The sequence below is a fragment of the Scomber scombrus genome, chromosome 3, assembly GCF_963691925.1.
Source record: "Scomber scombrus chromosome 3, fScoSco1.1, whole genome shotgun sequence".
In the NCBI taxonomy this organism is placed as follows: domain Eukaryota; kingdom Metazoa; phylum Chordata; class Actinopteri; order Scombriformes; family Scombridae; genus Scomber; species Scomber scombrus.
In genome coordinates, this window is record NC_084972.1 from 19,593,613 (window position 1) to 19,608,315 (window position 14,703).

At 37.6% G+C, this 14,703-nt stretch overlaps 1 protein-coding gene across 1 annotated transcript; it reads left to right on the forward strand.

The window, feature by feature from the left end:
* Positions 1-784: 784 nt before the first annotated feature.
* LOC134005822 (sodium-coupled neutral amino acid transporter 3-like) lies at positions 785-12,916 on the forward strand. Its single transcript, XM_062444832.1, has 15 exons — positions 785-922; positions 1,141-1,219; positions 1,338-1,453; positions 3,264-3,337; positions 3,667-3,759; positions 4,703-4,784; positions 7,732-7,814; positions 8,623-8,681; positions 8,991-9,164; positions 9,257-9,336; positions 9,425-9,525; positions 10,182-10,306; positions 10,410-10,554; positions 12,383-12,486; positions 12,620-12,916. Exons 1-15 carry the CDS (start codon positions 822-824, stop codon positions 12,722-12,724), a joined length of 1,521 nt encoding a protein of 506 aa, XP_062300816.1. The 5' UTR covers positions 785-821; the 3' UTR covers positions 12,725-12,916.
* The last annotated feature ends 1,787 nt before the right edge of the window (positions 12,917-14,703 follow it).

Below are 14,703 nucleotides of genomic sequence, written 5' to 3' on the forward strand. Positions count from 1 at the left end.
CAGTGGACAAGGAATGGCTGGCTGTCAAATGGGCCTTGGAGTCCCTAAGATACTACCTATTGAGAAGACGAAGTTCATCCAGGAAACTTACCATAAGGCATAAGTGGCTGGAAAGGATGAAGCACACTGTAGAATAACCTGCTGGTACCTTGCTTTGGAGCCCTTCAAGTTTGAGGTTCATAACAACCTGGGAAAACAGAACTCCAATGTTTACTACCTTTTCTGCTGTCCCAGCTAGTGTCCAGAAAAGGAGGTGTGTGCGGCGGCTGCATTAGCAGCTGTCCACCAGTGTTAGTATTTACGACAGTTTGTTTTCTAATTTTGGTGCACACAATTTAATCAACATGGTTCTTTAATTTCTTTAATAAGTAACACTTTTATTTTTGATCTTACTGAGCTCTTCTGGCAAAAGTCCTAAAGCTTGGGAGAGATGGCCTTTAAGTTCAGCCCACAGAAAATGGAAGAAGCCAACAGGGAGATGTAAGTGGGGGGGGGGGCTTGAATTAAGAATCCTTAAATAAATATCTTTTTATATGGATTTGTTATCATTTGCTGGATGGTAATTATTTCCTTGTAGATCATTTCTTTTGATAGTTTGTATATCATTGGATATCTTTAAGTGTGTTAGATGTTTAATGTTGTTGTTGGTCAAGGTTCCCCTTGTGTATGTGAAGGGCTAGTCCATGCGTGTATATAACCTCCTTGTATAACATTTTGATTTTGTTAGGTTGAAGCAAAAGTTTCTTTATTGCTTAGTTCATTTTGAGTTTGGGTCTCTTTTTTTTCAAACTACCCAAAAAGAGTCTGTTTCAATTTGGATAATGGAAGTTACTTATTCAGAATTGAACACCTTTTCCTACGGGAAAAGTCATGACCTCAGAGATGATGGTGTGCCAATGAAGACATTACCAGATGAGGATGGGTGAGTAATCTCCCTTTATCCCATGCAAGATGAATGGGTGCCCTTTGTTGCTTAAATACCGGTAATTGAATTTTAATACAGCATGTTTCAAGCATTTTTATACTGAGTTCTTTTGGCTTTCTGTATTAGCTATACTTGTGTGACATATGCAAACACAAGTGCAAAACAACAACAACAACAACAACAACAACAACAAAAACAAACAAAAAATCCTTTAGAATTGACCCTGATGGAGTGTTGGAGAGTGAGGAATTTTTGGCCAGTGGCGATGGAAAGAAACCTATCCAATTTACAGATGTAAGTGAGAAAACCCTTTTTTTTTCTTTTTTTAGAAATACAGCAGGAGTAACAGCATACTGTTGTTTAATTTGTAAATTGAATGCTTTTGTTGGTTTGTGTATTTTATTCCCTTTAGTTTGAAGGAAAGACCTCTTTTGGCATGTCTGTCTTCAACCTGGGTAATGCTATTATGGGGAGTGGAATCCTGGGATTGGCATATGCCATGGCCAACACTGGCATCCTCCTCTTCGTGTGAGTAAATAAGTACACTTATGGAAAAAAGGGGCCATTTCCAAAATATAAACCAGTATCTACCCACTTATCAAACACAGGCAAAGTAACTGATGATGGTTGCAGTGCTGAATTGTAATCAGTCTCTTAACATTTTCTTTCTGTCAACCTTAAAGGCAACTTAACATGCTTTTTGGGATTTTACACACTACTGTTATGTCAGATGTCTATATTTAACATGGTAAAAGTTTCAAAACATGAGGTGAGTTTATGTTAAACTGTTGCCTTGAAGTCAAAAGCCAGGACTTCAACCTGCACTGAAAGCTCTGTTTGCAGTTACCTCTACTTCCCCATGTAGTCTTTACATTAGCCTATATTTTGAGTAAAAAACAGGAAAAAAGGAAATATAATACTGTTTGTTTAAGTAGCCTTTAGAGCTGGCAAAAATCAGAGACAGCTTCTGAGAGTTAACCTATTAGAACAGAGTGGGTTCATCAGGAGGGTGTCCTTACAGAAACAAGAGCTAAAACAGCAGAGGCTGAGCTAAGGGGATCTATAAAGAACCACTATAAGATAAATAAGAGTTTTTGGACTGCAAATCATGCAAAGCTATTCCAATAGAGCCCCAGATTAAAAATATAGACCTGGAAAAGCTTTAGTTGTACTACTGCAGTGTAAGAATGGAGTATGGCAGATGCGTTTGAAACTGTGGTAAAACAGAAACAAACATGTTGTCAAACCAGTATGGAGTCCTGAGAGTCTCTAATGTACTTTCTGAGGGATTGTAGCTAAAGAGCAGGCTGCTTTGGCAAGATCTTTTTAAAGTGATCGAGTATCTGCCATGACATCTTGTAACAGACCGTGTCCCATAATATTCATATCCTTTTTCTCAGGCTCTCGTCCCTGCCCTTGTTACGGCATGCCAACACCAGAAAGGCCACAGCCCAGAATAACCAAACCTCCAGACCCTGTGTGAGGTGTCTGGATTTCTCATTCACTTCCTTCTGCTCCATGCAGACTGCTGCTCTCAGACCATGACCTTGCTGTCGATCATGTAGTCTGTGTTTGTGTAGCTAAAGAGAGCAAGTAGCAGGACTGGAATAGATGATGGCTTCAACATTGAACACCTGAACTGTGGAAACAAGTAGTCAGATCAATACTAGATCTTTCAAAATGTTCAAGTCACTCCTCCAATACAATTCCCATTGCTAACTGGGTGATATTTATTTCTTATGTAATTGAGTTGCAATAAATCTGCTCATACTTCACAAAGTCGTCTTGGGATTTTTTAAATGCAAGGTAAATGCTTGAACAGCAGTGAATACAGCTGCTAACAATTTTAAGCCCCTTGCATTTTGCCAAGGAAATACCATACCGGAAATGATGCTCTACATTCATTTCCCTCTTCAGTAAACTGCGTGGCACTGGCCCAATATATTGGGTGGCACTGAAGACTTTGGATTGGTTCTGCAAAGCAGTTCTTTTTCAGAAATAATTGTTTCCACCAAGTTTTAACAACAAAAGCTGGGAGATTGTCCTCAGTCTCTAGTTAAGTGAAGCATTTAGAGACTATATTGATAACTGTTTCACCAAGTCACAGAAAACCTGCTACTAGTGCTACCAGTGCAGTTACACTTTTCAGGCTAAATGAAGACTGTTGTGCTTCTGAAAAGATAGACAAAACATACAATACACAACTTAATGCAAATGGGTAAATGTAATAACTAAGTAAATGGATAGAAGAGGGATACCACGATAATAATCATTGAGTGAATGTATAGTGTGGTTTATAACATGTTGGTATGACTTTCCCTTTTGCATTGTGTCACAGGTTTCTTCTGACTACAGTAGCAAGCATGTCATCTTTTTCCATTCATCTAATGCTCAAATCCTCTGGCATTGTGGGTAAGCCTGTCAATGACTCAACCTGTTGTACAGAAATAATAAATATCATACAGTACAGTCACCAAAATGATATTGGGACTTGATTGACATCTAAAAGGTCTGTTATTTCTGGATATCTTACTATATAAAAGTGAAAAAAGCTCTTGTCTCCTGATTCACTTAGGTTCTCTTATGGCTCAGAAAGATTATAAGGAGGAAAATTAATGAATTCTATAAATGGGTCTCAGTTAACCCTCTTTTTCATATTTTTACTTTTTACTGTGTTGAATCCGAGGGTCATCTCAGCAAACGTAACTGACTGAATGTTATTTTTTGTAATCTACTTTCAGGAATTCGTGCTTATGAGCAGCTGGGGTACAGGGCCTTTGGCACCCCAGGAAAAATGGCTGCTGCTATAGCAATTGCCCTGCAGAATGTTGGAGGTGAGGAGCTACTGTGACGGCAAATATTATACACCATTACACAGCTTAGAATGTATATCCCCTTTTACCCATCCAAACAATGTCCAGGCTTGTTTTACTTCATTGCTTTGGCTTTTGCTCTTGGGTATACGTCTCTATGTATGCATGGAAATGTTTTAAGAGCAAAGACCAGAAGATCTGATGGCAAACTCATAGAATAGCTGTTTCACTGGCTGGCTGCAATCAAGTCCCCTTAACACAATTTAAAATACTTTAAATTAGAATTAGTTTTTTAGAAAAAAAGTTTTTTGTCTATAGAGTCAAAGCCCTCTCCACACAATCAGACCAACAACTGGTAAGGAAATACTGCTTCCTTTGCTTTCTTTTTTTTTTTTGGCCTAAAAGTAGTCACAGGTCAAGGGATGACCCAGTGATTTAATATTGAACTTTCATACAGCTGGGGGAAAATCAAAGCAGCAGTGACCTAGATGACTTTTAGTCTCTTGTATGGGTAAAGCTCCAGAATCATTGGAAACCTACATTTCCAATAAAGCAGCTCCTCCGAATCTCATTTTAAATGCCTACTCCTATTTTAAAAACTACATAATTCATCATTTAAAAAGCCCAGAACCACAAGACACATTATACTGTTTACACAGGTTGACTAGTACTCCTCATGAAAAATTAACTGAACTTAATGTCAGTCTGCAGTGCCCCTTTAAATATCTAGAAGCTAGAGTATTAAAATGTCACTCATCTTAAAATATAACTGACCCAGTGTACTAAAGGTTACAAATTCTAAGAGAAATTATAGAGGACTTGACCCCAGTGTGCTTACTAGTAGCTGCTGTCACTCACACAAACACAGAGTGATGAGTGTTATTGTGACGTGACTTTCCTTGTGTTTATTTATTCTATATGCCAGCCACACATTGTCATATTTTCTATGTCTCATCTTTTACAGCTATGTCCAGCTACCTGTTCATTGTGAAATCTGAGTTCCCTCTCGTCATCCAAGCTTTCATGAAGGAAGATCACAACTCTGAGTATTTATGTTTGTTTATGTATTTATTTATATCATCAACATCTCTGTGCTGCTAGTGAACAGCATGTGATTCCCACCTGGTCCAGACTATAGACACTGTGTGCAGGGTTGAGGGGCCTGTGAAAGACTGGGGGCAGCAAATATTCTGTTTGCACCATTCAGTGTGGAGGTGTGATGAGAATGGCATGGAATATAATTGGCTGAGCAATGAGGGTGGCATGGTTTGGTATCAATTATGTATACACCCAACATAAACTGCTGTCAGCTTGTGCAGGCAAGCTGCATTACAGAAACAAAACAGTCATGCCAGACAGACACTCTGCATTAGGCCATGGGAGGACCTGAGTAGATTCCAGCTGCCGGTGCAAATCTTAAAAATCCTGTGCTGAAAAGGGAGCTGTAGCCCCAGCCATAGAGTTTCCTACTCTGGTCTGTCAGGTCTGCAAGATTTATAAATCACTCGCAGCACTTTTGTTTAGAAATGTCAGCAACTCATTACTCATCACTTCATTGTTTCAGACAGTCATTTCAGTCACGCAATTTTATACAGAATACACAGCACAATTTGTATTAAACAACCTTGAGATGGATTATATATCCGTCTAAGCATGTGGTTTAACCTGTTTTTCTTGTTGTAGCTTGTTGTGTTAATGTTGTTGTTTAGTGATTTTTGCCATCTTGGGACTTACCCTTTGGACAGCACTTACATGTGGGATTAAGGCCTCTGAAGGGCATGTCATTACCTTGTATCATTGATTAATTTTGGACTGGGATAGGCTTTCTAATACCTGTGTTTTTGTATTTATGTTAGGGTCACAGCCTTAGCTTCATTAGAAATTGACGCATGGAGTATTATTATTCTCGCTCTCCATTTGTGTTTACACACAAATGACAGCAGCAGGTGGCGTGACTTGAATGCCAAATTATGAGGCTGAGCATAAGGACAGCTCAGGGTCTGGACAACCGAGACACACACTGCATGGGTGGCAGGGCTTGTACTTTATTTATGACCCGTCGCTCTTAAAATAGAGAGCAATGACATGTGGCTGACAGACACACTGGTAACTTTCACTTAAGATATCCTGGCTGGAGGAACATCAAAATAGTTTCTAGCAATAAATGAAGATTTACTGCACATGTATGAAGATAATCAGGTCAATTATACGGTTTGCAGTGGAGTCTCAGCATTGTTACACAAAGAGAGGGTCAGATGTTTAGCCCTTGAGCCAGACTTACATTGCATAAATGAAAACTTGAGACTTAACTTATACTTAAATTTGGTTAGAGTTGACCTCTGCCAGAGCCATACTTGAATTTTGAGGCCAATATCAGCATCTTTTTATTTTTTATTTATGTCCAGTACAAGCACAGAGAAACAAAATGAACAGAAAATATGTCATTGGTTTGTGTGTGCAACCCCCTTTTTTGTGCTTTGGACTTTGATGACACACCAGCTCCCCTCTCCTTTTGGTTAAGCCTAACCCAAAATATTGTACTTCTACTTTTCAATGTTAAAATAGGAATATTGATAATTGCTGATCCAAGTATTAGGCCTAAAAGACATCTCAGCTATGTTATAAGAACCACAAACCGCTTTGAAAGTTAAATGCTCTCAGTGACTTGAAACTTGGCTGAAGACACATTTAAGACTCAAGACTTGACTCTGGTGAAAGACATGGATTTGCCCCTCAAATGACTTCAGACTTGACTTACTGACCCCAATAGATTTAAAAAACAGCTCTTAAATGACCAAAGCCACATTTGACCCTCACATGTGAAAACCAATTGTCCAAAATAACCCACTAACCAAAGAGATTACATGAGTTGTGATTGGTTGAAATTCCTTGTTTTAAGGCACACACACACACACACACACACACACACACACACACACACACACACACACACACACACACACACACACACACACACACACACACACACACAGTTGGTCTCTTAGATCACTGTACACTACAGCCTGTAACATCTATGGTAGACAGCTGATCCCTGCAGTTGTGTTTCATTCAAAGGGTTAAGAATATCAGCTTAAAAAGAGCCCGTAGAGCACAAAGACCTTTCTATACACAGGATTTGGGAAATAGTGGTATTTAATGGTTTGAAAGCTCCTCTCTGCAACTACTAATGTTTGTGATTAACCATCATTGTCAGTTGAGTTATTCCTGAACATGTCAAGCAAAGAGACTTTTTCCCCCCACTCCATTAAGTAAACCTGTGGCCATCCATATCAAGAATTTAAGAAAGTCTATTCACATATGTTGTGATTAGGCTGTTAAACGACACAGAATTGGTTTACTATAAATACTACATGTAAGCACAAGATGAACCAAGCAGTGCTAAGATTAGATATGCCACTCCAGTCTCACGTTTTGTGGCCTTGATCCAAAACCTTTTAAGCATTGCCCTCAAGAAGGAAACTATTTTTAGAGTGGCTGAGTGTGTGTGGGATGAGATGTTAGAACATAAAGTGAGGGACTGTGAGGGACTGCAATGGCAATAAGCTGATATTTATAATATTTACTGACTTTGTCAAAGCTGTGTGTCCTCCTTTTCTGCAACTGTCACACAAATGGTCCGTTGTGTTATGAGTCTTTTCCAATACAACCTACTGGAGCAACATAAGCAAACACTTTTTTCTCACAACCTTGCGGCCAAGAATGTTCCCAACAGGTTGCTGTCAGTCTGGCAACACATCAACCACTTGGACCTGTAGATTTTTAACAACCTGATGTTTGAAGTTCTGCAGTTCCCTTAGACTATTTTGTGACATGACAGTTATACTACAAGACCCAAATGTGTAAACCAATTTCTGACCATCTTACACTTTCCACTCTATTTTTGTCAGTGTCTCTCTGTGTACTGTGTTTCTGTGCCAGTGTTTGAAATATTGAGCTCACCAAAGTAAACTAGACTTTTTTTTCTCCAAACAGTCTGTGGTACTTGAATGGAAACTATCTGGTCCTCATGGTCTCTGCCTGTATCATCCTGCCCCTGGCTTTAATGAAGCATCTTGGTGAGTGAAACTATTAAAGCAGTGAAGTTTCTCTGAAATTCTGAAAGACATTTTATGCCTTTGTTATAAACTATATATTTGAGTCAGACTTTTGTCATGTATTCAGGCTGTATGTAGAGGATACCTTTGTGGTCCTGTTCACTGAAGCAACTTTTCCAAGAATCTTTGTAGGACCAAGTTGTCTTGCATTTTGACCACATGGACCTGGTTCCAGCTTTTGTTCTGGGTTGTACTTTCTGTATCCCAAATATTAGTTAGTGATGTCCTTGCACTGCTGTTGCTCTTTGGAACATTTGCCATTTACTCAATAGCTTTACACAACTTTTAGATCTGTATTTACATTAATTGTACCTAGCTCTTTCCTACAGTAGTTTAACATTTTACTCAAGCACATTTATCTAACACGTGTTTGGAAGTTGCTTTTCAAGTAATACTTTTCCACCTTTAGGACCTATTAAGGTGTTTTATTTTGACTTTGAGCCAATTTACATGACATTTTGATGCAGTATTTATTTTTAAGTCAAGTAATTAGTGTGTGTTTTCTTCCCATCACTGGCAGTCGAAGCAGCTCAATAAGAGATTTCCCAGAGACAAGATCCTAAACTATTCATTACTTCAAGAAATAACCATGCTGTTTCTTCTCTAAAAGTGCCGTAAGCTCTTTCAAATTGGGTATTTTGGGGAGTGTTAACTTTGTAGAAGCCTATTTGTGTAACTAATAGAGTTTGCAGTTATTTCAAACAACACGAGAACCAAAAGTTCTGAACTTTAAGGGGCTGTAACAAAAAATGTCTCTTTTTCTTTTCAGGTTACCTCGGCTCCACCAGTGGTTTTTCGCTTAGTTGCATGGTGTTCTTTCTCGTCGCTGTAAGTTTTCATTTGTTCTGGCATGCCACTTTGGCACATATATTATGTAGTTTCCAACCTTCATCTGTATTTTCAGTGGAATGTGGCTTGGTTTGATAAGGCAAATATAAGAGCAACTTAGTGACATCAAAGGTTGAGAATATGTTACTTAGAAGTTGAGTCACCTTAATCTGATGTGAAATGGCCTTGTTTTTCCCAGCTCGCCATCGATTGCTGCAAACTCTTGTTAGCTGATTCTGACATGTCAGAATCCTTTCACATTTTCTTTGATTAAACCCATGCTTTTCCTCCTTTCCTGTCTCTCTGCAGGTTATCTATAAGAAGTTTCAGATTCCCTGCCCCTTTGAGGATTTCTCAGTCAACAGCACCTCTGCGCTCCACAGCCTGAACATCTCAAGCCACAGCCTTGAGCACAATAGTGCCCTAGTTCATGAGGACGAAGATTCCTACTGTGAAGCCAGTTTGTTCACCATCAACTCAAAGGTAGACCTACACAGCTGAGCTGAACATACAGTTAATTCTTCATGGGCATCTCGGTTGCACTGCTAATCACAGAAAGTTGTGTGTTTCTTCAGACAGTATACACCATCCCCATCATGGCTTTTGCCTTTTCTTGCCACCCTGAGGTCCTGCCTATCTACACTGAGCTCAGAAAGTGAGTCAACCCTCTGTAACCTGCAATATTTGATAACATGTCAGTGCAGAATGTGACATTCACGTAACCTTCAACTGTCTGATTTCAGTCCAACAAAGAAGAGGATGCAGCAGGTGTCCAACATCTCCATCTTGGTCATGTACACTATGTACCTTCTGGCAGCTCTCTTTGGCTACCTGACCTTTTACGGTGAGCGATACACAAGAGGTAAAGGCAGGCAGGGCTATGGAACAAAATAAAAAAGTTTAAGGGATTCTGACATGTTAATTTTTTCTGCTTTCTGCATTACTTTCTTGCAAAGATGCACCAAGTAAATTAGAGATCTCAATTATAAATGTAGGTGGTATCTGCTTGAAATACCTAATTATTCGGAAAGCTGTGTTTTCTAATAGTGGCATGTTTGATCAGACTGAATTTTGAACTATTTTTCACTTCCTGTGCACATATCAGATAAAGAGTAACAGGTAAAAATCTATGGGGTTTCTTTTCTAATGCCACTGTAATTTGTGATTTTGGCTGATAAGATTTTTATAATTTTGCATAAAAACTGTGAAAATAAATAAAATAAATAAATACATATATATATCTAATAAATATAAAATATCCAATCACTAACTGCAGACAGAGTCAACTCAGATTTATCAGTCATTTGCTGATCAGTCGTTGACTAATTGTATGTTTTACTTGGGGAATTGCAGAAAAGCAAATGACTGACCCACGTAAAGTATTCATTCTTTTCTACAAAAGCTCCTTCTCACTGTATCTATGTGTAATAACAGTAGTGCTGTCCTGGAATATTGAGTGATGTTCACATGAGAAATAATGTTCTCTTTATATTCCTACAGGCAAGGTGGAGCCTGAACTGCTGCACACTTATAACCGGATTGATCCGTATGACACATTGATCTTGTGTGTGCGAGTGGCTACCCTTATCGCTGTCACACTGACTGTCCCTATTTTGTTGTTCCCTGTAAGTTTGGGCCTTATTGATTTATAATTTGTAATGCTCAATGGAAATAATACTGTGCCATCATTTTATTATTGAATCTCTTTGTGTATCTAAAACTCCACAGGTGCGTAGAGCCATCCAGCATATCTTATTCCCCACCAAGTCTTTCAGCTGGTTGCGTCACATTGCCATCGCTCTTGTTCTGCTCACTCTCATGAACATGATGGTGATATTTGCTCCCAACATTCTGGGCATCTTCGGCATCATTGGTTAGTATAACACTGAACATAAAGCTGAGATAGTATCAAAATTATGTTATGAGATGCACCAATACCGATACTGATACCGGATATCAGTGCATCTCTATTTCTGGTTAGTGTACGCTGAAGAATTTTGTCCTGTCATGCCTAAAACTGTCCAAGGCAAACCACCATGGGGCTTTTCAGTCATACGCTTCTCTTATGAATGATTAACAGTATTTTTAAAGATGGTTGTCAAAGAAAATCATCCCCTATAACATGATGCACTTGAAAGTGGGGCAAACATCCTATCTTATAGATGTACAGCTACCGGCCTCATTTATCCACCTCTTGGGATTTGTTTGACTATATGTAATTAACCATACATTGTCATACATATGATGTGGTTATGGGTTACTTATTCTGTCTCTGTTTACAAACTAAATCCTTTATGTTTCACATGGCAGTATCAGTTATGTTCCAGGTTTGTTTTATTTTTAACATCACTAAAAACATTAAAGCAAAACCAAAAAACATGACCAGTGCATGTTGACACACAGACAAGCCTGAGTCAATATTATTGTCACACTCTGTCCTCGGGTTAGGTTATGTTTCCTAGGTCAGAGGTGAAAATTGAAAACATTCCAGTTAAAGAAATGACAAGGACATCTTCAAAACAGCGGTTACTTTTACAAACACTTGGGAGTGAATACCTAGCACACATGTACACATAAATGTAAGGTTAAAAAAAGAAAGATTCTGAGCTTTGTTGTAAGAGTTTTATCTATTGTAACCTTAAATCATATCTACCCTTAATTATATTTTTTCAGCTGTAATTGGATGTAATATTCATCTTTATACTCATGATACTGGTTTGTATTGTGCTGCAGACACTGTACAGTCTGCTGTAGAATCCCTCCAGCACTGTTTGCTGATTTTTAAATTACACTGTATATCCATAAATTAGTTTTAAGTTTTGTTTTTCTTCGGAGCCAAAAATATGAATTTGAATAACCTCATCATCACCAGTAAAATTGGCACCAATATTGAAAGAGTCATGGTATACAAATACCTTGGCATTTGGATTGATGAGAAGATCTTATTCAAAAATCATGCATAAAATTTGATGAATGAACTAAGGCAAAATATTGTCTTTTTTCTTAGGCTTAGGCCTATATATATATATAAAACCTTGTTGAGGCAACTTTTTAAATCGGTTTTAGACTTTGGTGATATCTTGTACAGGCGTGTTTCGGCTGTGACTTTAAAGATGCTTGATGCTGTCTTCTATTCTGCACTCAGGTTCATTGCTAGTGCTTATAACATTAATTGCATTCTGTGCAAAAAAGTTGGGTGTCAGGATTTGCATATGTATTTGTTTATTCACAAGGCACATATTAGAAAACTGCCCTCTTACATTACTTCTATACTAGTTTGGTCCACTGGACCACATAAGAGGGGGACTAATGACTCCACGCACCATGTCCCCTGTGTTCATACAGAGCATGAAAGAACTGCTTTTAGATTTGCAGCATCCTCTTGAAACGAATTACAAAGACACACTATACACACTAAAAATTAATTAATTGGTAACTCTAGGTAATTTTAAATCCAAAGTCTCAAACCTTTTAACTTCTGTTTGTACTTGTTTTAATTAATTTTGTAGTCAATTTATTTATTAATTGTATTTATTTTAACTGATTGTTCTTCTTTCTTGCTCAATGTCATTTACCAGTTTTTCAGACAAAACTGGTAAAAACTGAAAATGATGAGCCATCTGTATTTGTTTATGTGTCATTTAAAACTGAAAGGGCTATATGCTTTGTTTTTGACAAACCCTTACACTTTATCTTTACAGGTGCAACGTCGTCTCCCTGCCTCATTTTCATCTTCCCTGCTGTCTTCTACCTCCGCATTGTTCCAAAAGAGGACGAACCCATGAGCTCTGTTCCCAAGATACTGGTGAGTTATTAAAATTTCTCTCTTGAACTATTGATTAAACTATAACTTCTTGATCAAAGTTTGTGCTACAGGATTTTTTGCATGCTACAGTTCTTGACAATTAAGCCTTTGTCTTTTTTGCCCTTGCTCTAAGGCTGTCTGTTTTGCTGTCGTGGGCATCTCCTTCATGGTAATGAGTCTGAGCTTCATTTTAATTGACTGGACAATGGGGAGCAGCAACGCCGGTGGAGGCCACTAGATCCTGTGTCAGTATGTGTAGGGTTAGGAAAGTGAGGAAAACAAAAGTGTCAATGTAAATGGTGCACTCTCAGAGCCTGTGGTTTGATAACAGTACAGAATATAAGTGTCAAGGGCTGGAATCACACTTGTATTGATCAAGTTAAATTAACATTTTTATAATAACTTATTTATTATAACACATCTGAACAAAATCCTTTTATAACAGCATTTTATAACTCTTAAACTTAAGGAAATGCAATAGTGATATAGTGTTTTCTGATCTCTTGGTAGAGGACAGCAGAGAGTGGGTAAAAGGTCAGAGGATCCCACCCTGAATCAGCAGCACTACAGCAGGACTGTTTACCATCATGTAATAAGAGAAGTGCTCAGAATTCAGATCACATTTCATTTTCATGTTTTTTCCATTGCCAGAGATGGCATGTACTGTAATATTATACAGGCTACGCTTTGGGGACCCTCGTGCCTTTTAACATTTTGGAACACTGCACAGTCATAAAGTAAAAAAAAAAACAGGAGTTTATATTTATTTAGCTTCTATATCTGTGTGTGTGTGTGTGTGTGTTTTTTTTATGGACATTAGTTAATGACTCTATATGATTATGAAGTCAATTATTCAAATACATAATGTATGATTTCAGTTTTTGTTTAAGTTTACAATAGTACAGATGATGAGTGTTAGACTGACACTTAGTGTTAGACTGACAATATTTGAAATATTTGAAGAAATACAAAAACTGTGATTTTAGGATCTGATGCTTTGTAAAAGCATTAACCCTGTGAAGTCATTAAACTTATAAATTCAGAAATAATTCTTCACTGATGATTAGATTTAGTGAAAATCCAAATTAAACATATTTTTTGAGGCTAGTTTGGTAACTCAAATTACATGAAGTGTTCATTGAAATACATAACCATATTTTCTCACTCTATAGAGAAAATATGGTATCTAGGGCTAAGTCAGAAAACATGGGTAATGTTTTTTGTAATGTGGCAAACCCACCTTTTAAATAAATATTGCTGGTTTGAACAATGGCATGCCAAGTTGAGTACATTTGTATAGATGACAGTTTAATAAACTATTTTGAATAATTTGATGATATAATACACTTTTGTAATGCTGAGGTAATGTCTTTTACTTTTTTGTTGCATTTTCCCCTGTTTCACCCTTGTTGAATATTTAGACATGCATGTTGTTTAGTCCATTCTGTCCTGTAGTTGGTATAGTGACCTGCATAGTTGCACAGATTTTCCTTTTGACACTGTAGATGTATGCATTTTGTATAGATTGCAGGAGGATTTCAGTATGTAGAAATGTACACAAATAAGTTTAAACTTAAAAAAAAAATCTGTTTTAAGCCTAGAAACAAATGCACACACACACACACACACACAGACACACACACACACACACACACACACACACGTATGTATGTATGTGTACATATATATACACACACACACAAAAACACACACTAATTTGTGTTTATTCTAATTTGTGTTCATTTAGCAGTTTTGATTCCTTAAAGATGTTTTTTATGGTTACATTATGAACAACAGCAGGAATAATTTTCAGTGTATACACAGTAGTTGTGGTGTAGCCTAAATAAAGGGCATTTTTAGTCATGATTAGTGAAAAAGTAAAGTAAATAAAGCATCTATCTATCTGCTCACACTCATTCCGTATTGATAGTTTTTTGGGGTTTTTTACGCACCACTTGCATCTTGTACAAGCATTTTCACAACCATTTATACTCAAATCCTCTACTCGAAAGACTTCAGTAACCAGTGTGGCCGCCATATCCGATTTTCTTTTTTATTTCCATGTCAAACAATAAACCAAGTGGTGGAACCTACAACAAACAGTGCAGCAGTAAATTGAATCTTCCTGGAACTATAGAAAAAGGATTACATTTACCTCTTCTGTTGTTGTCTTCTGTCTTGATTCGACGTTGAAGTGTTGGTGCTGTGAAATATTTT

Coding starts and splice junctions, on each gene's coding strand:
- LOC134005822 (XM_062444832.1), top strand. CDS start 822: ATGGAAGTTACTTATTCAGAATTGAACACCTTTTCCTACGGGAAAAGT. Junction 3,338..3,666: donor CAAATCCTCTGGCATTGTGG/GTAAGCCTGTCA, acceptor ATCTACTTTCAG/GAATTCGTGCTTATGAGCAG. Junction 7,815..8,622: donor GGCTTTAATGAAGCATCTTG/GTGAGTGAAACT, acceptor TTTTCTTTTCAG/GTTACCTCGGCTCCACCAGT.